The sequence below is a fragment of the Ranitomeya imitator genome, chromosome 1 (assembly GCF_032444005.1).
Source record: "Ranitomeya imitator isolate aRanImi1 chromosome 1, aRanImi1.pri, whole genome shotgun sequence".
NCBI lineage: Eukaryota > Metazoa > Chordata > Amphibia > Anura > Dendrobatidae > Ranitomeya > Ranitomeya imitator.
In genome coordinates, this window is record NC_091282.1 from 224,604,877 (window position 1) to 224,631,910 (window position 27,034).

The 27,034-nt window shown below is 43.3% G+C and overlaps 1 protein-coding gene across 1 annotated transcript in view; it reads left to right on the forward strand.

Annotated features, from left to right (window-relative positions):
• The first annotated feature begins 4,544 nt into the window (after positions 1-4,544).
• Positions 4,545-27,034, forward strand: part of LOC138657698 (uncharacterized) — a 36,501-nt gene continuing 14,011 nt past the window's right edge. The window contains exons 1-2 of the mRNA XM_069745397.1: positions 4,545-4,650; positions 20,797-21,324. Of these exons, the coding sequence (XP_069601498.1) occupies positions 4,611-4,650; positions 20,797-21,324 (568 nt within the window). The 5' untranslated portion in view covers positions 4,545-4,610. The remainder of the gene's footprint in view (positions 4,651-20,796; positions 21,325-27,034) is intronic.

The following is a 27,034-nucleotide window of genomic DNA, read 5'->3' on the forward strand; positions in this document are numbered from 1 at the left end:
CCAGGGCACCTCGACGGGATAGTACGTCTAAGGTCACAGAGGGGTTAAGATCTCTCCACTGGTGTTCAAAGGGATTTAGATCTGAACTCACTGCTGGCTACTTCAGAACTCTTCAGTGATTTCTTTCCATCCATTTCTGGGTGCTTTTTGAAGTATGTTTGAGGTCATTGTCTTGCTGGAAGACCCATGACCTAGGACGCAAACCCAGCTTTCTGACTCTGAGCGCTACAAATCCTTTGGTAATCTTCAGATTTCATGATGCCTTACACACAGTCAAGGCACCCAGTGGTAGAAAAACAACCCCAAAACATCATTGAACCTCCACGCTCTTTGACTTTAGTACTGTTTATTTCTTTGTAGGTCTCGTTCAGTTTTCAGTACACAGAATGATGTGCTGAAAAACCAAAAGCTTTATCTTGGAGGGAAAAATGGTAACAAAATTCTCATTGGGGTCTGTTACAAACCCCCAAATATAACAGAAACCATGGAAAGTCTACTTCTAAAGCAGATAGATGAAGCTGCAACCCATAATGAGGTCCTGGTTATGGGGGACTTTAACTACACGGATATTAACTGGGAAACAGAAACCTGTAAAACCCATAAAGGCAACAGGTTTCTGCTAATAACCAAGAAAAATTATCTTTCACAATTGGTGCAGAATCCCACCAGAGGAGCAGCACTTTTAGACCTAATACTATCTAATAGACCTGACAGAATAACAAATCTGCAGGTGGTCGGGCATCTAGGAAATAGCGACCACAATATTGTACAGTTTCACCTGTCTTTCACTAGGGGGACTTGTCAGGGAGTCACAAAAACACTGAACTTTAGGAAGGCAAAGTTTGACCAGCTTAGAGATGCCCTTAATCTGGTAGACTGGGACAATATCCTCAGAAATAAGAATACAGATAATAAATGGAAAATGTTTAAGAACATCCTAAATAGGTACTGTAAGCGGATTATACCCTGTGGGAATAAAAGGACTAGAAATAGGAAAAACCCAATGTGGCTAAACAAAGAAGTAAGACAGGCAATTAACAGTAAAAAGAAAGCATTTGCACTACTAAAGCAGGATGGCACCATTGAAGCTCTAAAAAACTATAGGGAGAAAAATACTTTATCTAAAAAACTAATTAAAGCTGCCAAAAAGGAAACAGAGAAGCACATTGCTAAGGAGAGTAAAACTAATCCCAAACTGTTCTTCAACTATATGAATAGTAAAAGAATAAAAACTGAAAATGTAGGCCCCTTAAAAAATAGTGAGGAAAGAATGGTTGTAGATGACGAGGAAAAAGCTAACATATTAAACACCTTCTTCTCCACGGTATTCACGGTGGAAAATGAAATGCTAGGAGAAATCCCAAGAAACAATGAAAACCCTATATTAAGGGTCACCAATCTAACCCAAGAAGAGGTGCGAAACCGGCTAAATAAGATTAAAATAGATAAATCTCCGGGTCCAGATGGCATACACCCACGAGTACTAAGAGAACTAAGTAATGTAATAGATAAACCATTATTTCTTATTTTTAGGGACTCTATAGCGACGGGGTCTGTTCCGCAGGACTGGCGCATATCAAATGTGGTGCCAATATTCAAAAAGGGCTCTAAAAGTGAACCTGGAAATTATAGGCCAGTAAGTCTAACCTCTATTGTTGGTAAAATATTTGAAGGGTTTCTGAGGGATGTTATTCTGGATTGTCTCAATGAGAATAACTGTTTAACTCCATATCAGCATGGGTTTATGAGAAATCGCTCCTGTCAAACCAATCTAATCAGTTTTTATGAAGAGGTAAGCTATAGGCTGGACCACGGTGAGTCATTGGAAGTGGTATATCTCGATTTTTCCAAAGCGTTTGATACCGTGCCGCACAAGAGGTTGGTACACAAAATGAGAATGCTTGGTCTGGGGGAAAATGTGTGTAAATGGGTTAGTAACTGGCTTAGTGATAGAAAGCAGAGGGTGGTTATAAATGGTATAGTCTCTAACTGGGTCGCTGTGACCAGTGGGGTACCGCAGGGGTCAGTATTGGGACCTGTTCTCTTCAACATATTCATTAATGATCTGGTAGAAGGTTTACACAGTAAAATATCGATATTTGCAGATGATACAAAACTATGTAAAGCAGTTAATACAAGAGAAGATAGTATTCTGCTACAGATGGATCTGGATAAGTTGGAAACTTGGGCTGAAAGGTGGCAGATGAGGTTTAACAATGATAAATGTAAGGTTATACACATGGGAAGAAGGAATCAATATCACCATTACACACTGAACGGGAAACCACTGGGTAAATCTGACAGGGAGAAGGACTTGGGGATCCTAGTTAATGATAAACTTACCTGGAGCAGCCAGTGCCAGGCAGCAGCTGCCAAGGCAAACAGGATCATTGGGTGCATTAAAAGAGGTCTGGATACACATGATGAGAGCATTATACTGCCTCTGTACAAATCCCTAGTTAGACTGCACATGGAGTACTGTGTCCAGTTTTGGGCACCGGTGCTCAAGAAGGATATAATGGAACTAGAGAGAGTACAAAGGAGGGCAACAAAATTAATAAAGGGGATGGGAGAACTACAATACCCAGATAGATTAGCGAAATTAGGATTATTTAGTCTAGAAAAAAGACGACTGAGGGGCGATCTAATAACCATGTATAAGTATATAAGGGGACAATACAAATATCTTGCTGAGGATCTGTTTATACCAAGGAAGGTGACGGGCACAAGGGGGCATTCTTTGCGTCTGGAGGAGAGACGGTTTTTCCACCAACATAGGATTCTTTACTGTTAAGGCAGTGAGAATCTGGAATTGCTTGCCTGAGGAGGTGGTGATGGCGAACTCAGTCGAGGGGTTCCAGAGAGGCCTGGATGTCTTCCTGGAGCAGAACAATATTGTATCATACAACTATTAGGTTCTGTAGAAGGACGTAGATCTGGGGATTTATTATGATGGAATATAGGCTGAACTGGATGGACAAATGTCTTTTTTCGGCCTTAGGCTAGGTTCACACTATGTTAGTGCAGTCCGTTCAACATATCCGTTAAATGGACTGCACTAACGCAAGTGCCGGCACTTGCACAGCGCTAGCGCAGATGGAGCTTCTGCTAGCTCCATCTGCGCTAGCGGCGAGCTAGCAGTGATGGACCCGGAAACGCTGCAGGCGGCGTCTCGGGTCCGTCACTCAATGACGGCACATCGCTAGCGCACGCCCATTGTGGGCGTGCGCTAGCGATGCGCTCGCCATTGCTTGTAATGGCGGCATTAACGGACTACGTTACACCGCGTTATGCCGCGGTGTAACGTAGTCCGCTAAACGGGTTCACACAACGCAGTGTGAACCCAGCCTAACTAACTATGTTACTTTCTTGGTCTCCTCTGTCCGCAAGACGTTTTCTCAAAAGGATTTTGGCTTCATGTACATTTTGGCAAATTGCAGTGTAGCTTTTTTATGTCTCTGTCAGCACTGGGGTCCTCTTGGGTCTCCTGCCATAGCGTTTCGTTTCATTAAAATGTTGATGGATAGTTTGCGCTGATAGTAATGCACCCTGAGCCTGCAGGACAACTTGAATTTCTTTAGAACTTGATTGGGGCTGCTTATCCAACATCCAGAATATCCTGCACTACAACCGTTCATCAATTTTTCTTTGCCGTTCACATCCAGGGAGAATTAGCTACAGTGCCATGGGGTGTAAACTTTTTGATTGTTGCGCACCATGGAGAAAGAAACATCAAGATCGGTGGAGATGGACTTATAACCTAGAGATTGTTGATATTATTGCTTTGGTTCTCAAGTCCTCATACAGTTCTCTTTCTGTTCTCCGTGCTTAGTGTGCCACACACAAACAAAATGCAAAGATTCAGTCAACTTCTCCCCTTTTTGTCTGGTTTCAGGTGTGATTTTCATATTGCCCACACTTGTTACTTGCCACAAGTGTGTTTGAATGAGCATCACATGCTTGAAACGTTATTTACCCACATTTTTGGAAAGGTCGCAACAATTTTGTCCATCCCATTCTGCAGGTTTTGTGTGAAATTATGTCCAATTTGCCTTTTTTTTCTATTTTTTTTTTTGTGTTGTCCCAATAGACACAAAGGAAATAAACAGCTTTTCTCAAGGTGTAAGAACAAAAGTTACATAAACCACATGAAGGATGAAGCGTGTTTTGCCTCGACTATAATGTCTTTCAAGGAAATGTGCAGATAACTCATTACCAGGATGACCTGAGTTGCAATTTTGATCTGCTGTAGATCGGACTAACACCGTACATAATCCAAATAAATAATAAAATAAGTAGAAAAATAATTCAGAGTTAAAACTAACCAAAAAAATAGTAAAAACTCCTCATTCATCCAGTATCTTGTCTGTTTATTTGCACACATCCAGGGACTTGAATAGATAGGATTTCTCCCCCAACAAAGCAAGCCAATTCCCCTCTCCCTAGGAGTTCAGCCTTTAGAGCCTGGAAGGAGGAGGGACAGCCTAGTCCCAGTCACTTGTACCCTGTACCTTCCTCTACATTTGGAGGCAGCAGAAGGTAAGAACACAGTTTGCCTTACAATATATCTGTCCTTCCTAGACCTCTGCTACAGGACAATCAATGTAGACATGAAAAGCAAATGTGGACTGGGAGTCCTACTGCTGGCAGGTCAGTCCCCTATCTACTACTCACCAGCTTATACATGTCGGGTGCACATACAGTCATGTAATACAGATGTACGCATGTTTGCTTCTACGTCTTCATAGACCCTAGTGGATAATATGGTATTATTGTGATCATTTACGAACAACCACGTTTTCTTGTATTTAAAACTGAAAAAGACATGAAATATCTGTAATTTTATACATACCCATGTATGTATATATGTCTGTGTATGTATATATATATATATATATATATATATATATACTGTATATATATATATATATATATATATATATGTGTGTACAATATTTTTTTTTATATTTATTTTAGGGTGTTGTAGGTAGACTTTTTAACTTGATGCATAGATGATTTTGGAGGATTGTTGGAGTGAAGAGCAAGGTCGAGTGCCATATAATTAGGAAAGTGTCTTATTTTAGCTGCTTCTCCTTTCTGCCCTGATAAATAAGAGGTCACAGGCAGACGCAGTCCATGAACATGGTCACCAAACCCCGTCTTTGACCCCAGCGTGCGTGTAGAGACTGGTGGGGTACAAGTAGAGTGCCAGCAGGAAATCTATACCTGGAATTACTATACGTTGCAGGCGAGGCATAAAGTTATATGAATGATAACTCCTGTACAGCACTTCGGAATATGTTAGCGCAATACATATACAGCAGGTCGTCTCTCTTTGTCCTGCAGCCACAATGGCTACTAATATATTGTAACTTACATTGCCTTGCTGCGGGGCAATAACTGCTGTGATACATAACCCAAAGACATACTGATAGGGAATTTAGATTGTGAGCCCCATCAGGGACAGTGATGACAATGTGCAAACTGTAAAGCGCTGCGGAATATGTTAGCGCTATATAAAAATAAAGATTATTATTATTATTATAACCTACCGTATATATTACCGACACATGCAGCACAAGAACTTTCTTTAAAATCTGTGTTATTAAAGGGGTTTTCAGAAAGTGTTTTCCACCCCATCGATAAATTCACATGAGGCTCTGTAGAACCCAAATTCTCTGGCTCGCTGGGCTCCCTAGCGATCAGAAAATGATATCCTATCCAATGGATAGACGAAACTTTCAAACTTGGGAATACCCCTTTAACCACTCTGGGGTCAAAGCAAATGTTCATCTTTACAACACACGCAAATTTATTAAAGAATGTATACCGTAACTCTTTTATTCTTGCATCCGTGCAGCTGATAAGCCTTTTATCTCACCTTGTATCTCTCTGGACTGGTTGTACTTTTTATAAATACCATTTTGGTGGATAGACATGAGCAGTTTATTTTAATTTGGTGATAGGGTAAAACATCATTCCTGTGTTTGTTCTATGAATGATTATGCTGTAGTTATACCTATGGGTATACCAAAAATGTGCCGATCCTGGCAAGCGGACCCTGTAAACCTGTGTCAGAAGTGTGTCTGTATGTTACTAGCATACTAACAAAGCAGACCTCCCTTACTTGAAAAACTTAAGTGTATGTCCACATCTAAACATTTCAGGGTCTGTCTATAGCTATACCGTATTTACATAAAGTAACTGCGGATCAGTACAAAATAGGTGATGCAACATTTCACAGCATTATGGCCTGTAGTAGCTCAGATAAAGGTTATCAAAACATCTATACATATGTGTAAATGATACCTTAGCTTTCTACGATGTCTTAAGAGGCTTCTGAGGTCCAGGTCTTTATAGAAGTAAAGCGATATGATCCAGTAGATATAAAGCTATAACCCTTCAAGACCATTTAAAATACAAACGCGTTTCCAATCTCATTGATGCCCTGCAATTGAATAGTTCTAAAACTTCGTATAATAGTCCCCATACCCCATTAGATTAAAGTTAGTCAAACCTGGTAATATCGACTGACCGTTTACAGGGTATGAGGACCTCCGGACTCTCCCTTGATGGTTGAGGTTGAAGGATCCAGCTTGTTAGATTGCAGTAGCTGATCCTTGGATTCTAGGTGGAGATAAGGTGCCACCAGAGGATCCTGGTAGTCACCGTCGCAGGAAGAGGACAGGAACACTCCTGTGTAAGGGGGAGTAGGGAGAGATAGCTGTCGGTGACCAGTCATTTCTAATATGTATGGGGCCTTAATGTCTTAGGCCTCTTTCACACATCCGTTTTTTACAATCAGTCACAATCCATCGTTTTTAGAAAAAACTGATCCAGCAAATGTTGCTGCTGGATCCGGTTTTTTCCCATAGACTTGTATTAGCGACGGATTGTGACGGATGGCCTTCCGTTTCATCCGTCGTACGACAGATCCGTCGTAAAGTCGTTGTCCGTCGGCAGGAGACAACGGACCTAGGAACGTTTTTTGTGTATGTCGAAAAATCGGCCAACGACGGATCCAGCGCCATCCGTCGTTGGCTATAATGGAAGCCTATGGGCGCAGAATCCGTCGCTGTCCATCAGAAGACTGATTCTCTCTCCCATCAAAAAAACGGATCCAGTGCATCAGGTTTTTTTTACAATCGGCACAGGATCCGTCTTTTCAACACTTTGACGGATTGTGACTGATTCTAAAAAACGGATGTGTGAAAGAGGCCATACTAGGAAACATAACTGGTTGGATTTCAGTTCATGGAATCACATTTGTGTGGGTGAAGCCATGACAGTCTGCAGTCATTTATCTCCTTAGGGTACCGTCTCACAGTGGCACTTTGGTCGCTACGACGGCTTGATCCGTGACGTTCCAGCGATATACTTACGATCTCGCTGTGTCTGACACGCTCCTGCGATCAGGGACCCCGCTGAGAATCGTACGTTGTAGCAGATAGTTTGAAACTTTCTTTCGTCGTCAAGTGTCCCGCTGTGGCGGCATGATCGCATCGTGTAACAAAGGTGTGCACGATATTGTATACGATGTGCGCATAGTAACCAACAGCTTCTACATCGCACATACGTCATGAAATTATCGCTCCAGCGTCGTGCATTGCGAAGTGTGACCGCAGTCTACAACGCTGGAGCGATAATGGAGCGATGCTGGAGCGTCACGGATCGTGCCGTCGTAGCGACCAAAGTGCCACTGTGAGACGGTACCTTTAGAAATAACATGTCCATTTGCCTATGTGAATAAGCATGTTACCTAGAGAGTCGGGGAATGGGGCTAGGCACTATTTTTTTTTTCTACAGCCAGCCAAAAAAGGCAAAAAGACATCTGATGATTGTTGGAAGTGAACTGACCCTTGTAAAACAATGGTGTTGAGTACATCCAGTGTCTAGTCATCAAAGTCCCCGTATCTCACATTAACTAAGCAGGTAATTGTGTAACTACCAGCAACTCTTGTCACATACTTGAGTTAATACTTTCCTCAAACACAAAAAGTGACTAGCAAGCAGTCCTGTTATATGCATCACTGCAGGCAGGCTCCATTTATCCATTAATACATCTCGCTCTTCACACACCGTTATCACCCAGATCCTGCCGGTCCTTTCTCTCTACTATAAGGCTATGTGCACACGTTCAGGTTTTTTCGTGTTTTTTTTCGCGTTTTTTCACGGTACAAACGCTATAAAAACTCATTAAAAACGCATACATTATGCATCCTATCATTTAGAATGCATTCTGCATGTTTTGTGCACATGATGCGTTTTTTTCCGCGAAAAAAAACGCATCGCGGTAAAAAAAAAAAAAAAAGCAGCATGTTCATTAATTTTGTGGATTTTCTGCGTTTTTACCGCTATTCTATGCATTTGGGAAAAAAACGCACAAAAAACGCATGCGGATTTCTGGCAGAAATGTCCGGTTTTTGTCAGGAAAATTTCTGCAAGAAATCCTGACGTGTGCACATACCCTTAATGTTTGTTTCCCTAATGAAAGAACATATAAATACTGTACATTTTTTTCAATAGATGTTTTACTAAACTCACATAAAGTAGTAATACAAACCATTCCTATGCAAAATCTTGAACTAGTGCACCGTAAAAAGCAAACTGTAAGCAATACTAAGGAAAATGTGTAATAAATATTCATAAAAATGACTAAGTCTTGCCAAGAAGAACCAAAAAACAGATATGACCTGGAGAAGGCCAAAAGCAGAGTGCACAACCGAATCTTCCCTAAGGCAGGCGTCACACTTAGCGTAGGGAAATACGGTCCGTTTTTTACGGCCGTAATACTCAGAAAAGCTCCTGAAAATTGATCCGTATTCAAAAATTATCCGTGTGTCATCCATATGGCATCCATACGAAATCTCGCCAGCTTGCAAAATAGACATAGAAAGGATCCATGGGCTCAAATATTCGTGAAAACATATGTGCAGTGAGACACATATGTATTTGGATTTAATACATCGCTAGATAGCAGAAAAGCCGGTAATTCAACTGCCGACTTTTGGTATCTTCTTCCCAAACCCGACAGGATATGAGACATGGTTTACATACAGTAAACCATCTCATATCCCTTTTTTTTACATACAGTATACCTCACTACTAATGTTAAAAGTGTATGTGTGCAAAATTTTGTGGCTCTAGCTTTCTGGGGTGGCTGGGGGCAGGTGTTTTTAGCCAGGGGGGGGCCAATAACCGTGGACCCTCTCCAGGCTACTAATATCTGCCCTCAGTCACTGGCTTTCCCACTCTGGCGAAGAGAATTGTGCGGGAGCCCACGCCAATTTTTTCCGTGATTTAACCCTTTATTTTAACAGCTAGAGCGACAAAATTTTGCGCACACAAACTGATAACATTAGTAGTGAGGAATATGTAAAAAAAGGGATATGAAATGGTTTTACTGTATGTAAACTATGTCTCATATCCTGTCGGGTTTGGGAAGGAGGTAGCAATAGCCGGCAATTGAATTACCGACTTTTCTGCTATCTAGCGCTGTATTAAATATAAATATATATATATATACTAGATGGCAGCCCGATTCTAAAGAATCGGGAGTCTAGAATCCATATATACTTTATTTATTCAAATGTGAGAATAATACAATTAATAAATAATAGTAAGAAAGAACAAAAATAATAGGCAGTATATGGAGAAAACACCAAACAAAAGTTCAAAATTGGTGTGAAAATGTCACTGAACCACTTCACAACTAAATATATATACCGTAGTTTTGGTAAATGGTATTATCATTTTTTTGACGAAATTCGGCAGGAGCTTGAAGAGCAACGTCACTGGCCCGCCTCCACGCAGTAGAAACTTGCTGTGAGGTAAAAATTCAAAAATCACACCAAAATGGCGGGCGGAGTGTGTCACAGTACGGCACGTTTCTGATTGGTCGCTCGCAGCAGGCGGCAACCAATCAGACACTGGACACTGTTGACGTCACTTATCTCCGGACATTAGCTCCGGACATTAGCTCCGGACAGGAAGTTGGCACAAATTGCAGGAAGTAGTATTCTAGGCAATTATATATTAGATATATATATATATATATATATATATATATATAATGTGTCTCACTGACACATATATATATATATATATATATATATATATATATATATATACCTATTCTATGTGTACACATTTATTCTATCTATTCTTCTGTAAGCTGTCAGTGTGATTTTACTGTACACCGCACTGAATTGCCGGCTTTTCTATAGAACACCGCTGCGTATTTCTCGCAAGTCACACGCATAGTCCGTGTGTAATCCGTATTTTTCTCGCCCCCATAGACTTTCACTGGCGATTTTTTTTGCGCAATACGCTGACAAACGCAGCATGCTGCGATTTTCTACGGCCGTGCAAGACCTTATAATACGGATCTGTAAAATAAGGCAGATAGGAGCTGGGCCATAGAGAATCATTGTACCGTGTGCAATCCGTATTTTCTGCGCCTCTCATACATCCGTAAAACTCGCTAGTGTGACGCCGGCCTAAGAATTGCAAACTAAAGTAAAAAGTTGTATCTTCCTCAGCAATCTACACCCAGCTATTGGCATTAAGTTATTCAGTTAGTAAGAACACTAGTAGGAGAAGTCGAAAAAAATGTCAAATACAAATGCCCAATAGGGTAATAACAATAAAGATAATAAAAAGGGGGTGGGTGTTGTGACTCCCAAGAAAGACAAAAATCCTCATGGGCACTTTACTGGGGTACACAAGAACCCATAGGACATCCCAAAGCAAACCCTAGAGTGAGAATATATACAAATGCGTACGGCAAGTCTCTCAGGTAGTTACACAAATGACTGCCGCTTACAGCACCTTTCTGCCCAGCCTAGCGTCCACCGAGGTGAAAGTGTGAACCTTGTAAACATTTGCTGAACTGAATAGCTTAATGCCAGTAGGTGGAAATGACAAGTTCCGAAATACTGTTACTTTTAAAGGGGTTTTCCCACAAGTACTGGAAGTGAAGCCAGCTGGCACTCGCTCTTCTCCGTTCCAACTCTTCACGATTTCTCCCGTCTCTATGGCTGGAGTGAAGATGTCTTGCCGACAGAGCTAATCACCACTTCAGCCAGTCACGGAGGTCAGCAGCTCTACGAAAGTAAACTGCATGAGCTGCGAAATTCAATGATTGGCTGCAGCCGCGTTGCAGACCGTTAACATAATGTCACTGTTTTAGCAAAAACACAGAGAGACCAGAGCAACAGGGAAGCCAACTCTGGACCATCTGGCTTTATTATTTTACGTGTCTGGCAGCCTCTGGGGTCCACTTTGCTAAAAGTAGAAAACTCTTTAAAGCGATTATCATCATGGTCTAAATAATAATAATTTCAGCGACCCTTTGGTATAGATATTACCATATCAGTCACCAGTGAAAAAAATGTAGTTTGATAATAAAATGATGCAAAACTACATTTTACCCCAGGCCAAAATATCAGGGATTCTTCTACAAGTCTCTTTCATTATTTGAACAATGCCAAATATCCGGCTGCTAAAGTAACTGGCTTAGTGTCGTGCGGTCTATGGGTTTGCTTGGTTCAACAGGAAGGAACATATGACCATACAAGTACTTTAACTGAAAAGTCAGAAGGTTGTATAGCACAGAAGACAATCACATGCAATGCTTGGACGAGCATGACCGCTGCATAGAAATACATCAATCTGTCATGCTTGGTTCAGCAGAGTCGACGGCCAGGCCGAGCATTGCAATGTGATCATTGTCCTTATTATACGACAGTCTGACTGCACTCTAAATCTCCTGGTAATGCATTAAAAAAAATTGGATTAAAAATACTGTAAAAATCGTTTACATGGAGTTATTTTAACCATTAGGCCACGTTCACACGTTCAGCATTTGGTCAGTATTTTACATCAGTACTTGTAAGTCAAAACCAGGAGTGGAACAATCAGAGGAAAAGTATAAGGCCAGCGTCACACTGGCGTTTTAAACGGCCGAGTGCAATGCGATAAAAAAAATCGCATTGCACTCGGACCAATGTTAAGCTATGGGGCAGCTCCCAGCAGCCGACTTTTTGTCGGCCGTTTTCCTCGGTCTGATACAATCGCAGCATGCTGTGATTGTCTCGGACCGAGGAAAACTCTCGGCTCACTCGCACCCATATAAGCCTATGGGTGCGAGTGAGACAGCGCACATCACTCAGATATCATCCAAGTGATGTGCGTTATAAGCGGACCCCAGCAATGGAGGAGATGGAGAAATTCATTTCTCCGCCTCCTCCGCAGCTGTGCTCCGATCCTCCCTGTGCAAAAGAATCGGAGCACAGACGCATGACACTCGGCTCCTGCTCTGCTGCGAACAGGAGCCGAGTGTCATTAGCATATCGCATCTGATGATCTCGCATCGGGTGCAATACGCCAGTGTGACGCCGGCCTAACAGAAACATATGCGCCACTTCTGCATTTTTCTGAGGTAAAATACTGACCAAATACTAAACGTGTGAACAGGGCCTAGGGCTGGGTTCACACTTCGCTATGGGCGTCCGTTAGAGGGACTACGTTACACCATGGCATAAACGCGGTGTAACGTAGTCTGTTAAGGCCGCCATTAATTCCGATGTCGGACGCATCGCTAGCTCACGCCCACAATGGGCGTGCGCTAGCGATGTGCCGTCATTGAGTGACGGACCCTGAGACGTGGGCTGCAGCGTTTCCGGGTCCGTCACTGCTAGCGCAGATAGAGCTAGCAGATGCTCTATCTGCGCTAGCGCGATGGAGGATGTCGGCACTTGCATCAGCAGTCCGTTACCATATGTGTTGAGCGGGCTGCTGTAAACGCAATGTGAACCCGGCCTTAGGCTTCCTTCACACTTCCTTGTGATTCTGGTACTGGAAAAGCAGTACTGGTTAAATCTGTGGTTCGTGTGTATGTATGTGATGTCGTATGTGACGTCCATGCGCGGTCAGTGTGACACGTATTGAATGAAATGCAGCATAGAAATTAAAGCTGTTGCAGATTAGGCTTAGGAATTTCTGGTGTGGATTTGTCGCATTTTTTGTACGGATTTTGTGCGGTTTTCTTGCGGATTTGCTGCGTTTTTTACACCTGCGGTTTTCTATAATGGAATGGGTACAAAAAAAACGCTGCAGATCCGCAAAAAAGAAGTGACATGCTACTTCTTTTAATCCGCAGTGTTTCCGCACAAAATTTTCCGCACCATCAGCACCGCATTTTTTTTTTCACATTGATTTACATTGTACTGTAAATCACTTGCGGATCTGCAGCATTTCTGCACCACAAAAAACGCTGCAGATCCGCAGGAAATCTGCAACGTGTGCACATAGCCTTAAAGATGTTCAAAAATAGAGCTAGATTGCGATGAGAAATTGGTTGATAGATAGAAATATGTCAGTGTGATTTCCACTCAGTGTTGGGGGCTGATGTTAATATTCTAGGAAGAGGCTAATAGCCATAAAGGCTGCCAGGCTATTAATATCAGCTTACAGCTGTTTTGCTTAGCCTTTACTGGTTATTATAGGGAATACCCAAAAAAATGACATGGGGGTTTTTGCCTATATTTACTAATCAGAAAAGGCTAAACAAGACAGCTGCAGGCTGATATTAATAGGTTAGGAAAGGGCCATGGATATTTCCCCCTCCCAGACTAAGAACATCAGCCCTTAGCCGCCCCAAAAATTGCATGCGCCAATTCTGTCACTTAGCCTCGCTTTCCCACTTGCTTTAGTGCAGAGACAAGTTGTGGAGTTGAGGTCAGTAGTTTTATGTTCGCTGACCTCAAGCCAAGAGGTTAGTAATGGAGAAGTGTCTATAAGACACCCCCATGACTAACCCTATTGTCACATTTTTTTTTTTATCAGATAGATTTTTATTATCCGCAAAGAATAAACAATCAGAATATTTCTCATGACAATGTTTCATTAAACATTTACAGATAACTTTTTCCCCCCGACCCAGAGCCCCCCCACCCCGCCCAACCCCAGAGACCTCAGCCAGAGCCACCCCACTTCCCATCATCATACAAACATTTGAATAAACATCCGTTATATTTCCATTGAATACTAGGCTCCCTATATTTTCATTTATCATCCTAATTCAAGTCCATCCACGGTTGCCACAGCTTGTGGAAGATGTCCAGCTTATTCCTTTTGGTGTAGATACTTTTCTCCAAAGTAAGTATATGCTCCGTTTGCTTAAGAAAGTCTCTTCTTGTTGGAGGTTCCTCTCTAATCCAAAATTTGGCGATCAATTTCCTAGCAATGAATAACAATCGTGCAATAGCTATTTTAAACATGTTGTCCGTAACAATTTCCTCCACATATCCCAATATGCAAATCAGTGGAACCCTAGGGACAGAACATCCATACACCAGTTCAATACGATTTAAAACAACTATCCAGAAGGAGGACAGTCTAGGGCACTGCCACATCATATGCAATATCCCCGCCTGGGATTGTGAGCACCGAGGGCATTCCGAGTTCTGCCTAAGCCCAGCCTTGGACAACCTGTCAGGGGTTCTATAGGCCCTATGGATTATGAATAACTGTGATAGCCTGCCTGGTTCACTCATTGATATCTTGGGCACATATTCTAGGACCGACTCCCATCTATCATTGTCAATTATTCCCAATTCAGCTTCCCATTTCCATTTGGCTCGGATGGGATATTTTTCCAGGAAAGAAAAAAGTAGAAACCCATATATTTCTGAAATCGCCCCCTTCGTGCAGCTATTCTTGAGGATATAGGCGAGCATGAGATCAATATGTACCACTATGTCTCCCCTTTTATTCTGTGCCTGATAAGCATGAGAGATACGATTATACTGGAACAATTCAGACCGTGGCAACTGAAATTCTTCCTGCAACTCCTCAAATGTTTTAAGTCTGCCCTGACTTATCAGCTGCCCCAGCCGTTTAATACCTGCTGCAGACCAAAAGTGAAAACCCTCCCTCTGCCTAAATTCCGGTAGATAAATGTCTCAAATAGGCGAGAATCTGGTGAACCCACTCACTTCCCTAATGAGTTTGACTTTTTCCCATACTCTGTGAATTAATCTGATAGTGCACCCCTGTGAACCCATTTTTTTAATTGTCCTCCCTCCAAACTGTCACTCAAAATGTCTGCCTGTAGTAAGAACCTCAAGCTATTAGGTATTTGCACACTCCCTGCCTCCTTCCCCCATCCTTTGAGATGTTGACACTGTGCTGCTAAGAAGTATAGCCATGGATTAGGAAGTGCAAGACCCCCCTCTGTTTTGGCCCTCTGAAGTATCTCCTGTTTAAACCTAGGACTCTTTCCTCCCCATATTAATTCCCCAAACAAAGACCTAATCTTACGGAATCTGCACTGTGTAATCCAAATGGGAGAGTTATGTAGCACGTACAACAACTGTGGCATTACAATCATCTTTAAGAGGTTCACCCTACCAACCACCGATAAATGTAATTTGTTCCATGCCGCAATCTTGGTACGAATTTTCTGCATTAACGGACTTAAATTCAGTTCCTCAAAGGTAGTTAGAGGAAGAGCAATCTGAATACCCAAATATTTGAATTTTTGAACAATCTTTAATTTCGTGGTTATCGCCCTCTCTCCACTGCCCATACTGTCCCCCTAAATCAACAACATACAAGACTTATCCCAGTTTATTGTGAGACCCGAAAACCAACCAAACTCCTCAATCAAAGCAACCACATTGCACAGGGACCTTTCAGAATCCTCCAGGAACAACAAAATATCGTCAGCATATAATGCAATTTTGTCTTCCCTCCTACCATAGATGAAACCTCTAACCTCCTGAGCACCTCTTATTTTAGCCACTAACGGCTCCACGGCCAGAGCGAAGAGCAACGGGGACAGCGGACACCCCTGTCTGGTACCCCTAAACAGCGGGAAACTCTCTGACAAATTATTATTGACTCTAATTTTTGCCGTTGGGAACGAGTACAGCAACTCAACCCAGGAGATGAACTTTGGACCAAACCCCAGGCGATCCAGTACCGACCACAAGTAACTCCACTCCACACAATCAAAGGCCTTGTGGGCATCTAAAGACACCACAACTCTTTTTCCGGCATTGTCTGCAGGAATTTGCATATTTAAAAATAGCCTTCTCAAGTTAATTGCTGTGGATTTATTGGGCATAAAGCCAGACTGGTCTGGGTGAATCAATTTATCGATCACTTGGGACAGCCTGTTCGCCAGGGCCTTCGCCAAAATCTTTATGTCAGCCGTTAGAAGTGAAATTGGTCTATACGACTCCAGCTGTTGAGGATCTTTATCAGCTTTAGGAATAACCACCACAATGGCCTCTCACATTGAAGGGGGCAGAACTCCCCTCTCCAACGACTCAGAGAACACTCGCTCCAATTTGGGCATTAACTCTGCATTAAAAATTTTATAAACCTCTACTGGGATACTGTCCGTCCCCGGAGCCTTGCCCCCCGCCATATCCGCCAAAGCCGCCTTCAATTCTTCCTCCCCAAGCGGTCTATCCATCCACTCCCTTTCCTCTCTACCTAGTCTGGGTAAGTCAACCTCTTTCAAATAACTATTCATTTCCTCAGGACTTTTATCCACCCTAGAGGAATATAATTTACTATAAAATCTCCGAAAAACGTCTAAAATTCCCCCCCCCCCCGAGTAACCGTTTTACCTTCCTCTGTTCTTATGGAGTATACATGTGAAGAATCCCGCTGCACAGAAACCACCACCGAGAGCAAATGTCCCACCTTCTCTACCTCAGAATAAAATGTTTCCTTTTGAAAGGCTCTCAACCTATCTGCCCTACGCATATGGAGTTCATTGACCGCTACCTGAGCCGCCCTCATACGAAGTTGTGCTTCTCTTGAATTCTGAGAGGCCAGTGTCTCTTCTGCCACCCTCAGCTCCTCCATCACTGCATTGTCTTGAATTTTAGACTTAGTTTTATGTCTCGAGATGTCCCGGAATAAATTTCCTCTCAGGTATGCCTTCATGGTGTCCCACACTACAAGATTCCCCGCACTCCCTTCATTAATCCTGAAAAACTCCCCGAGTTCAGTTCCCACCTGTTCCATATCCAAATACTGTAGCCAGGAGGGGTGAAATTTCCATCCCAACCCCGTCAGACCACTCTTCCCTGTCATTTGTACCGAGACCAGTACTGGGCTATGGTCCGATATTACTCTAGACCTAGGTATTAGATTATTCACCCCCCCATTTCCCAAAGCCACATCAATGCGAGATAAAGATCCGTATGTTGCTGAATAACATGAGTAGGCATATGTCCTAGGATTACGCACCAGCCACAAATCTATCCATCCTATTTCTCTTAATTTCCAAAAGGAGTAGAGTTCCCTTCACTTCTCAACTCCGCATGTCTACCCTTGTCCCAGTGATCATTAGATATATTGTTCACATCCCCCACTATAAGGAGGGGTACCCCATCCAACCTACCCGTAATTTCCAGAATCTCCTGTATCTTTTTCTTGGATTATGGTGGTGAAATATAAATTGACACAATACAAATTAACCTGTTAAATATCTTGCATACTAAAAACACAAATTGGCCGTCTTTATCGGTGGTTACCTCAATCTCTTCAAACGGAACACTAACGTGTATCAAAATTGACACACCTCTGGCATAATTTGAGAACGTTGAGTGATGCGCCTTTCTCACCCATCTCTTCTGTAGAATAGCAACCTTTTCCTTCACTAGGTGAGTTTCCTGCAGACATATCACTGAAGGCCTCTGTTTCAGTACATATTGGAAAATAGCTGTTTGCTTAGTAGCATTTGCAAGGCCCCTAACATTCCAACTTAGGATTTTAACCTCCCCACCCATTGTAGCTTATAGAAACAATGAATGAGTTCAAGCTCCCTAAGGTCTCAACCCCAACTCCCACCCCCTCCCTCCTTCCCCCCCCCCCATCCCCAATTCCCAACTGAAATAACTCTCTATCTCTCCCCTCTCTTAAGCCCAACCAACTCCTCTCTACTCTTAGAATATCAAAATAAACTCTCCCTCTCAATTTGAGATCTGGGAACGCTGTTTCACAGCCTAACGATAAAAACTCTGCGTTCCTTCAGCTCCCCCGCCCACGATAGCCAAAATGCAAATTCCGTTGCGCCGCCGAACACAACCTGATGATATCAATATACCATAAAGTCACAGCATAAGTACCAGTTAACTATCAAACCAAACATAACAGTGAAGGGTTAACAATTGCCTCAGTAGCACTTAAATCAGTTTCAGCGGGTCTGCCCCGTTCTGACATGCTTAGTATTGAGATCCAGCCATTGTGACGCCTCCTCTGGATTTTGGAAAAAATGCACCCGATCCAGAGCCACCACCCTTAATTTAGCTGGGTAAATCATTGAATAACAGACATCTAAGTCTTGCAACCTCCTCCTGACCTCTCCAAACTTCATCCGAAGCTTTTGGACCGCTGCAGAGTAATCCGGATAAAGGGAGACCCAATTACCATCAATGGTCAGCTCATCACCATTCCTGGCTTTCCTCAACAAAATGTCTCGGTCCTGATAGTTCAGAATTTTAGCCAAGATAACTCTTGGGGCCGAGCCGGGGGGAGGGGTCTGCTGGGCACACGGTGCGCTCTTTCAACGGCAAACATCTTAGTAAGGCCATCTCCACCCAGAGTGTTTTTTAGCCATGCCTCAATATAAGCCGTGGGGTTGCTCCCTTCCGCCTTTTCTGGGACCCCCACAATCCTTAGGTTGTTCCTGCGGGATCGGTTTTCGAAGTCATCAGTCTTAAACTCCAGATCAGCAATACGTTGAATATACTTTTTTTCCCTGTTTAACAATTCACCAATCCGATCTTCTGCACTCCCAACCCTTTCTTCCACCACTTCCACTCTCTTTTCAACTTTACACATAGCAGAGTTTAAAGCGACCATCTCTCCCTTTAATTCATCCGCTCGTAGGTTTAGAGCCCCCAGGGCAGACTTACAGTACATCACCACTGAAAATATGTCCTTCAGAGTCGGCTCATCCATTTCTGGCATGTCAGACTGTGCAGACAGAACAGCTCCTGCGGCCCTGGTAGGAGATCCCTGGTCTGACCCACTGCACTGTAGCTGAGCCCCTCCTTCCTGCTGATCTCCGGGGGCACCAGCTGCTCCAGACTCCACACTTCCAGCCTCTGACTGCAGATTTACAGCCTTCCTCTGACCTGGCAAATCGCTCCAACTTAGCGATCACATCTATCTTCCTCTGATAAGCAGCGCTTGCCCTCGCCGCCTCCTCTGTAGCCTCGGCGCCATCTTGGGCCTGTGAGCTTCCCGCAGCTGCCGGCTCCTTCTGTCTCCTGCGTGTCATCCTCAGATAAGATTCCGTTCCTTCAGGTCACACCTCGCTCCCCGGGACTATGTGCACTCCTGAGAGTATGATTTGCGCTCGGCGGCGCCTCTAAGGGGTTAATACAGAGATAATGAAGCGGGAGAGCTCTGTTGCACGTCTGTTCACATCGCCTGCTAGGCCACGCCCCCCCCTATTGTCACATTTAATGAAGACACAAACAGAGTAAAGTCCATTAATTGACATAAACACGCCCCAATACTCTTTTACCCATTTATTCAGCAAAAAAGAAAACAGAAAAGTTATACTCACCTTCACGCTGATAATCCATTACTGCTCATGTCCCACAACGATCCTAATGGTTTGGTGGGCGGTCATATCGATGATGCGACCTCTCTCCACGCCAGCCAGAACACACTGACCTGAACGTGAGAATGCGGCTGCGTGTGACCAGGAGTGACGTCATTCAGGTTACTGCCGCTCACAGGCAGCAGTTCTCACGCTCAGCTTGGTGTGTTCCGGCTGGCATGGTTGGCTTCTGGTCCTGGCTAGCTACTTATTTTCCAATGACGAAGGGGAAAAACTGGCTCCTATAGCAGCATCGAAGAGCGCATAGTTCAGACTGGCAGTGCAACGATGCAGCTGGTCCAAACTGTTCATCAAGTAGGAGTGCACTCCCCAGCAAGGAGGAAGCTGGAAGGTTGAGGAGCACTGGGCTCCTGCTTCGGAAGATGAGAAAACCCTTTTAAGTACTTACGGGACAGCTTACAAATCCTGCAATAAAGTGTGTTATGCAAAATAAGAAAAGGTTTAAACTTTTCTATTGTCAAGCAGCCATGCCTGAAAATGCATCGTTAGGCTACTTTCACACTAGCATCGGATTCGGCCCGTCGCAGTGCGTCGGCCGAGATTCTGACGCTAGCGTTTGATGCGCCGCACAACGGGTGCAGCGGATGCATTTCTCCGGTGCATCCGCTGCCCCATTGCGAGGTGCGGGGAGGTGGGGGCGGAGTTCTGGCCGCGCATGCGCGGTCGGAAAAAGCAGTCCGTCGGCAGCAAAAAACGTTACATTTAACGTTTTTTGCTCCCGGCGGTCCGCCACAACACGGCGCAACCGTCGCACGACGTTTGCGACGTGTGGCAATGCGTCGCAATGTGTCGCTAATGTTAATCTATGGGGCAAAAACGCATCCTGCAAACAACTTTGCAGGATGCATTTTTTGCCATAAACGACGCATTGCGACGTATTGCAAAAAACGCTAGTGTGAAAGTAGCCTAAGCGTTAAAGCTGTAGTACCAGACACATCCAGTGAGTAAGAGTGGTGTTGCCAGACAACCCATAGACAAAAAGATCTACTTTTTCGATCAGCAGAAAACCGATTTAACATATATTCTGCAAGGTATACAAGACTAACCAGTCACAGTAGTAGAGTTGAGCTTGAAACATCTTAATGAAGCAATAGTAATATTGTTTCAATCACTCATTTTGTCCAATCTTACATTTTCAGGTTTATCGAGCGCCATCGCCATATGGTTTCTTCCTGTAAATTCTGCTGTTGCGGACATATTGCTGTTAATCACTGGAGGAGCTGTCACTCGCACAACTACACAAACAGAAGTTTCTGAACTCCAAACCTATAGGTCGCTCCCTACCCTGAAGAGCGATTCACTGGAAGAAACAAATACACCGAAAGAATCAGACTTTGTTACAGATTTTGAAGAGAATAATCTCACATTGCCTGCAGCCCCAACTGACTATCCAGCGACTCTAGACAACGATATAACCCAGAGCCCCAATAGCTCTTGGAGTACGACAGACCTGACTGGTGGTGTTCAGAATAACACAGGGGGCATCGCTGGGACAGAATTGCATAACCACACGCATTTCTATCCAAGCCTTTACTCTGTTGCTACGCCATCAGTAAGTCCAGACATGACCACTAATGTGATGGACAAAACAGATTGCAGCACTGGACCGAAAAGTGGAGAAGTCCTAGCTATTGCCATAGGAGTGGTTTTTGTTACGATTATATTAGGCAAGTAGAAAATATTTTATTAAGTTGTCCTATAAATGCTAAAAAAATAATGAATATTTGTAATAATATTAAGTAAAAATAGATAAAGCCATATCTAAAGGATTAAGATGTAATATACCCTACTCCAAATTTTGGCAGGATCTTTGCATGTCGCATTCTATGAGCGTTAATTTTAGTAAGCATGCTAGAGCCTGCGGTCGTCACTGATGACCTGATGATGTTTTATTCTACGATTTATCCCTCCATAATGAGCACCCTAGCATGTATTTATTCTCATATTTTCTGCGCATATAACATCTGGCCCATGGGGCATTTATGCTTCGCAATGTCCTTCTCTCCGACCCTTGGGCAGATTCCTGGGGACTGCAGTTCTCGTGCCAGCGGCCTTTTAATCCCTCTCACACTGGGAGCATGTGCACACAACATTTACTACTAAATGTGCGCCGCATGCAATGAAGGATTACATCCTGTCGCTGGCCAGTGGCAGGACATTCTTTGTGGTGGAGTCAGTGAACTCGTCCCACTGCTGAAAACAGCAGTACCAGTGTCTCCTCTGTGATGTATAATCAGCAGTCTGTGTCTTCTCTGTAATCTACATACAGCAGTCTTTGTGTCACCTCTATGATGTACAGTATATACAACAGTCACCGTGTCGCCTCTGTGATGTATATACAGCAGTCTGTGTCTTCTCTGTGATGTATAAACAGCAGTCTTGGTGTCACCTCTGTGATGTGTGTGCATATGTTACAGTCTCGTTGTTACCTCTCGGTGTCTCCTATGTGTTGTAAACTTCAGACCTCCCACTACTTGAGTTCTATAAATTTAACGTGAGCCGTGATGAATTTCCCATGGTGAGGAGACCTGCAGTGTAAAATACATCTGTGTTCAGTACAACTTATTGCTGTGAGTTAACAAAACTTATCACAGTCATCTGTGCTCCAGATCGATGCAAACCTTATAAAGCAGTTGTGAGAAGCAACATCATCCATACTACCTAAGGCCCCTGTCACACATCTGTGTGTCCGGTATGTGTGGTGACAGTTTTCACACGTACAGGAGACACATACACAAATGAATGGGTATGTGCACATGTCAGTGTGTTTCCACCGACCATGTGTATGTGGGCAAAACACGCTGACATGTCCATATTTTGCCATCAGCATGGACGGCAAAACGTCCCACACACGTGCACACGGAGAACACTTTTGATGTCCTCCGTGTGACACGGATGGCAGCCGGGGAAGCGCTACAGTAAGCGTTGTTCCCCGGCGGCTGGTGCTGAAACCAGCTGTCATCATTCTCCTCTGTTCTGCCGGCGAGCAGAGGAGAATGATGAGCGGTATAATAAAGTCCGAACCACAGCAGGCGGTGGCTTTTGGGACTGTTACTCCCCATCATCCAACTGGCATTTTCCCACACTAGAGATCATTCCAGTTCAGGCTGTGAGGGAGCGCAGCTTCAGTGACGGCACCACTAATCACTGAAGCTGCCGCTCGCAGCCGTGCTGAACTGTGATGACCTCTATAGCGTGAGAAAATGCCAGTTCATTTTCCCACGCTGAAGAGCTAACCGTCGGTCAAGCTGTCGGTCATCAGTGACGTCAGCACTATTCACTGATGCTGCCGCAGGCAGCTCCTCAATCATTCCAGTTTCATTCTAGTTTACAGCCAAGCTGGTTGGTTGTTAACTGTATATCCCCTAGATATGGATTACGGCATGGGACTGACTATACGCCGGAGAGGTATGGGCATATTGTTGGTTTGTAAATGGTCAAACTGTGTTCAGTGTTTTATTTAATTAAAATGCTTTATTCTGGCTGTGTCTTTATTTAACCCTTTACCAACTATAGAATTAGTAATGGATAGGTGTCTTATTGACACCTCTCCATTACTAAGCCAGATTGATGTCACCTTGCAATACAAAGGTGACATCAACCCCACAACTATTACCCCACTTACTAGCACTACAGGGCAAGTGGGAAGAGTCGGTTAAAGCACTCAGCCTTTTCTGTGGTGGCTGAGTGCTGATGTTTTTCGCCAGAGGGGGCCAATATCCATGGTCCCTTCCTAGGCTATTAATATCAGCCCGCAGCTGTCTGCATAGCCTTGGCTGGATATTAGTTATGGGGCAACCACACGTAATTTTTTGGGGGGTCCCCCATATTAATAGCCAGTAAAGACTAAGTATACAGCTGTGAGCTGATATTAATAGCCTGGGAAGCTCCATGGCTATTACCCCCTTTCCCAGGTTATGAACATCCGCCCCCAGTCGCTGGCTTTCCCTCTGCTGGTTTTAAAAATTGTGCGGGAGCCATTTTTTCCAATAAATAATCGTTTATTAATTAAATACATGTCCAGAAAATTTCACACACACTTTACTAATTGTATTGATCGCACACATTTATATATCTAACTATTCTGCATGGATTTACTATATGTAAACCATGTCTCCTATCCTGTCGGCTCCTGCATTGATTGTACAGAAGCCGACAAATGAATTAACGGCTAATCTATCCATATCTCTATGCAATATAAATATATATATGTGTGTGTGTGCCACTGATTTTATATATATAATATATATATATATACACACACACACACACAACTATGTGTATATATCTATTCTTTTAAAGCCTATTATGTTCTATACTGTATGCGGCAGATCTTTTGCCAGCTTTTAATCTATCTACTAGTATATACCGATATTTTTTTTAAAGAATTTTTGGTTTTAAAAGGATGTGTACAATTGTGTATTACTATGCGATTTTAACATGAGCTTTTACATACAGAGCACCGCTGTATGTAAAAGCTCATGTTAAAATCGCATTGCAATCGGATAGCAATCGCAATGCACTTGGATGTAAATCGGGTGTCAAAATCGCATTGTATTCACATGACACTCACATAGCACTCGTCCGTTTTTTCGGTCCGGAAATTTTCTTTCTCGCCAATGGGTATGAGCCCAAAAAGGGTTATTGCCTGAGAGTTATTTATATTTTTTTTCAATTGAAGGACTTTTGTCCGTATGTGTCTTTTATTAATATTGACTAAGGGGTTAGTAATAGGGATGTCTGATAGACATCTCTCCATTACTAAACCCTGGGCTGCTGACTAGTGATGATCGAGTATAATCGTTGCTCGGGTTTTCCCGAGCATGCTTGGGTGATCTTAGAGTATTTGTTAGTGCTCGGAGATTTAGTTTTCGTCGCCCCAGCTGTATGATTTATGGCTGCTGGACAGCCTGAATACATGTGGGAATTCCCTAACAAACATGCATTCCTCACATGTATTCAGCCTGTCTAGCAGCCTTAAATCATGCAGCTGCGGTGAAGAAAACTAAATCTCCGAGCACTAACAAATACTATGAGACCACCCGAGCGTGCTCAGGAAAACCTGAGCAACGAGTATACTCACTCATCATTACTGCTGACATAAAACAGCTGTCGTCAACCCGAAAACTATTACCCCACTTTCCAATGCATTAGGGCAAGTGAGAAGAGCTGAGGCTAAGTGCTAGATTTGGCACATCTAGTGGATGTGCCATTTTTGGGGCGGATCAGGGCTATTGCTCTTAGTCTGGGAGGGGGCCAATATCCATGGCCCCTTCCCAGCCTATTAATATCAGCCCTCAGAAGTTTGTTTAGCCTTTGCTGGTAGTAAAATTAGGGAGGATCAGACTTCATTTTTTCTTTGGTCCACCCTTTTTACTAACCAGTAAAGGCTAAACAGACAGCTGTGAGCTGTTAGTTATAGGCTGGGAAACTTTATGGTTATTGGCCCTTTCCCAGAATAACATTAGCCCCCAGGCGGCGGCTTTCCTTCTGCTGGTTATGAAAATTAGGGGGGACACCTCCGCCGTTTTATTTTCATTTATTTAATACACGTGATACACAGATGGCGGGTGCTGACTACAAGGCTCATCAGCACTGCCAGGTCTCGCTGATCGCAGGGAGACCAAGCGACAATAATGAACATTTGATTCAGCACCCAGATGTTGGTACGTATCATACTGATGGTGCACACACTGCCCAAAGATGAACTAAATTTATAAAGAAGAGTGTAGTTTTCAATAAATTTGACAGTCAGAAAAGGTAGTCTTGATAAATGTTCCTCAAAATGTTTATTTGCCTGTTTAAACTTAGAATTGCAAAAAAAGAAAGATTATTTTCCTATAAAACTAAAGATCCCATTTTAATTCTGAATTACGTTTTTGCAAATTAGTAGAGCTAAGCAAAAAGACTTTTAGGACCATGGTCCAGCAGTCACATTGGTAATCTATGGCTATGGGACCAGAGCATGGTTTGGGCCTGCTTTTCTTCAGCAGGGACAGGGAAGATGGTTAAAATTGATGGGAAGATGGATGGAGCCAAATACAGGAACATTCTTGAAGAAAACCTGTTGGAGTCTGCAAAAGACCTGAGACTGGGACGGAGATTTGTCTTCCAACATGGCAATGATCCCAAACAAAGCAATATCTACAATGGAATGGTTCACAAATAAACGTATCCAGGTGTTAGAATGGCCAAGTCAAAGTCCAGACCTCAATCCAATCGAGAATCTGTGGAAAGAGCTGAAAACTGCTGTTCACAAACGATCTCCATCAAACCTCACTGATCTCGAGCTGTTTGCCAAGGAAGAATGGGCAAGAATTTCAGTCTTTCGATGTACAAAACTGATAGATACCCCAAGTGACTTGCAGCTGTAATCGCAGCAAAAGGTGGCGCAACAAAGTATTAAGTTAACCCCTATCTGACCTCGGACGGAATAGTACGTCCGAGGTCAGATCCCCTGCTTTGATGCAGGGCTCCGCAGTGAGCCCGCATCAAAGCCGGGACATGTCAGCTGTTTTGAACAGCTGACATGTGCCCGTAATAGGCGCGGGCAGAATCGCGATCTGCCCGCACCTATTAACTAGTTAAATGCTGCTGTCAAACGCAGACAGCGGCATTTAACTACCGCATCCGGCCAGGCGGCCGGAAATGACGTCATCGCCGACCCCCATCACATGATCGGGGGTCGGCGATGCGTCTCCATTGTAACCATAGAGGTCCTTGAGACCTCTATGGTTACTGATCGCCGGTGGCTGTGAGCGCCACCCTGTGGTCGGCGCTCACAGCACACCTCCATTTCTGCTACATAGCAGCGATCAGCAGATCGCTGCTATGTAGCAGAGGCGATCGAGTTGTGCCTGCTTCTAGCCTCCCATGGAGGCTATTGAAGCATAGCAAAAGTAAAAAAAAAAAGTTGAAAAAAATGTAAAAAAAATAAAAAAAATATAAAAGTTTAAATCACCCCCCTTTCGCCCCAATCAAAATAAATCAATAAAAAAAATATAAAATCTACGCATATTTGGTATCGCCGAGCTCAGAATCGCCCGATCTATCAACTAAAAAAAAGCATTAACCTGATCGCTAAACAGCGTAGCGGGAAAAAAATTCTAAACGCCAGAATTACGTTTTTTTGGTCACCGCGACATTGCATTAGAATGCAATAAGGGGCGATCAAAAGAACGTATCTGCACCGAAATGCTATGATTAAAAACGTCATCTCGGCACGCAAAAAATAAGCCCTCAATCGACCCCAGATCACGAAAAATGGCGCAATATTTTTTTTTTTAGCAAAGTTTGGAAATTTTTTTTCACCACTTAGATAAAAAATAACCTAGACATGTTAGGTGTCTATGAACTCGTACTAAATGGTAGAGACGT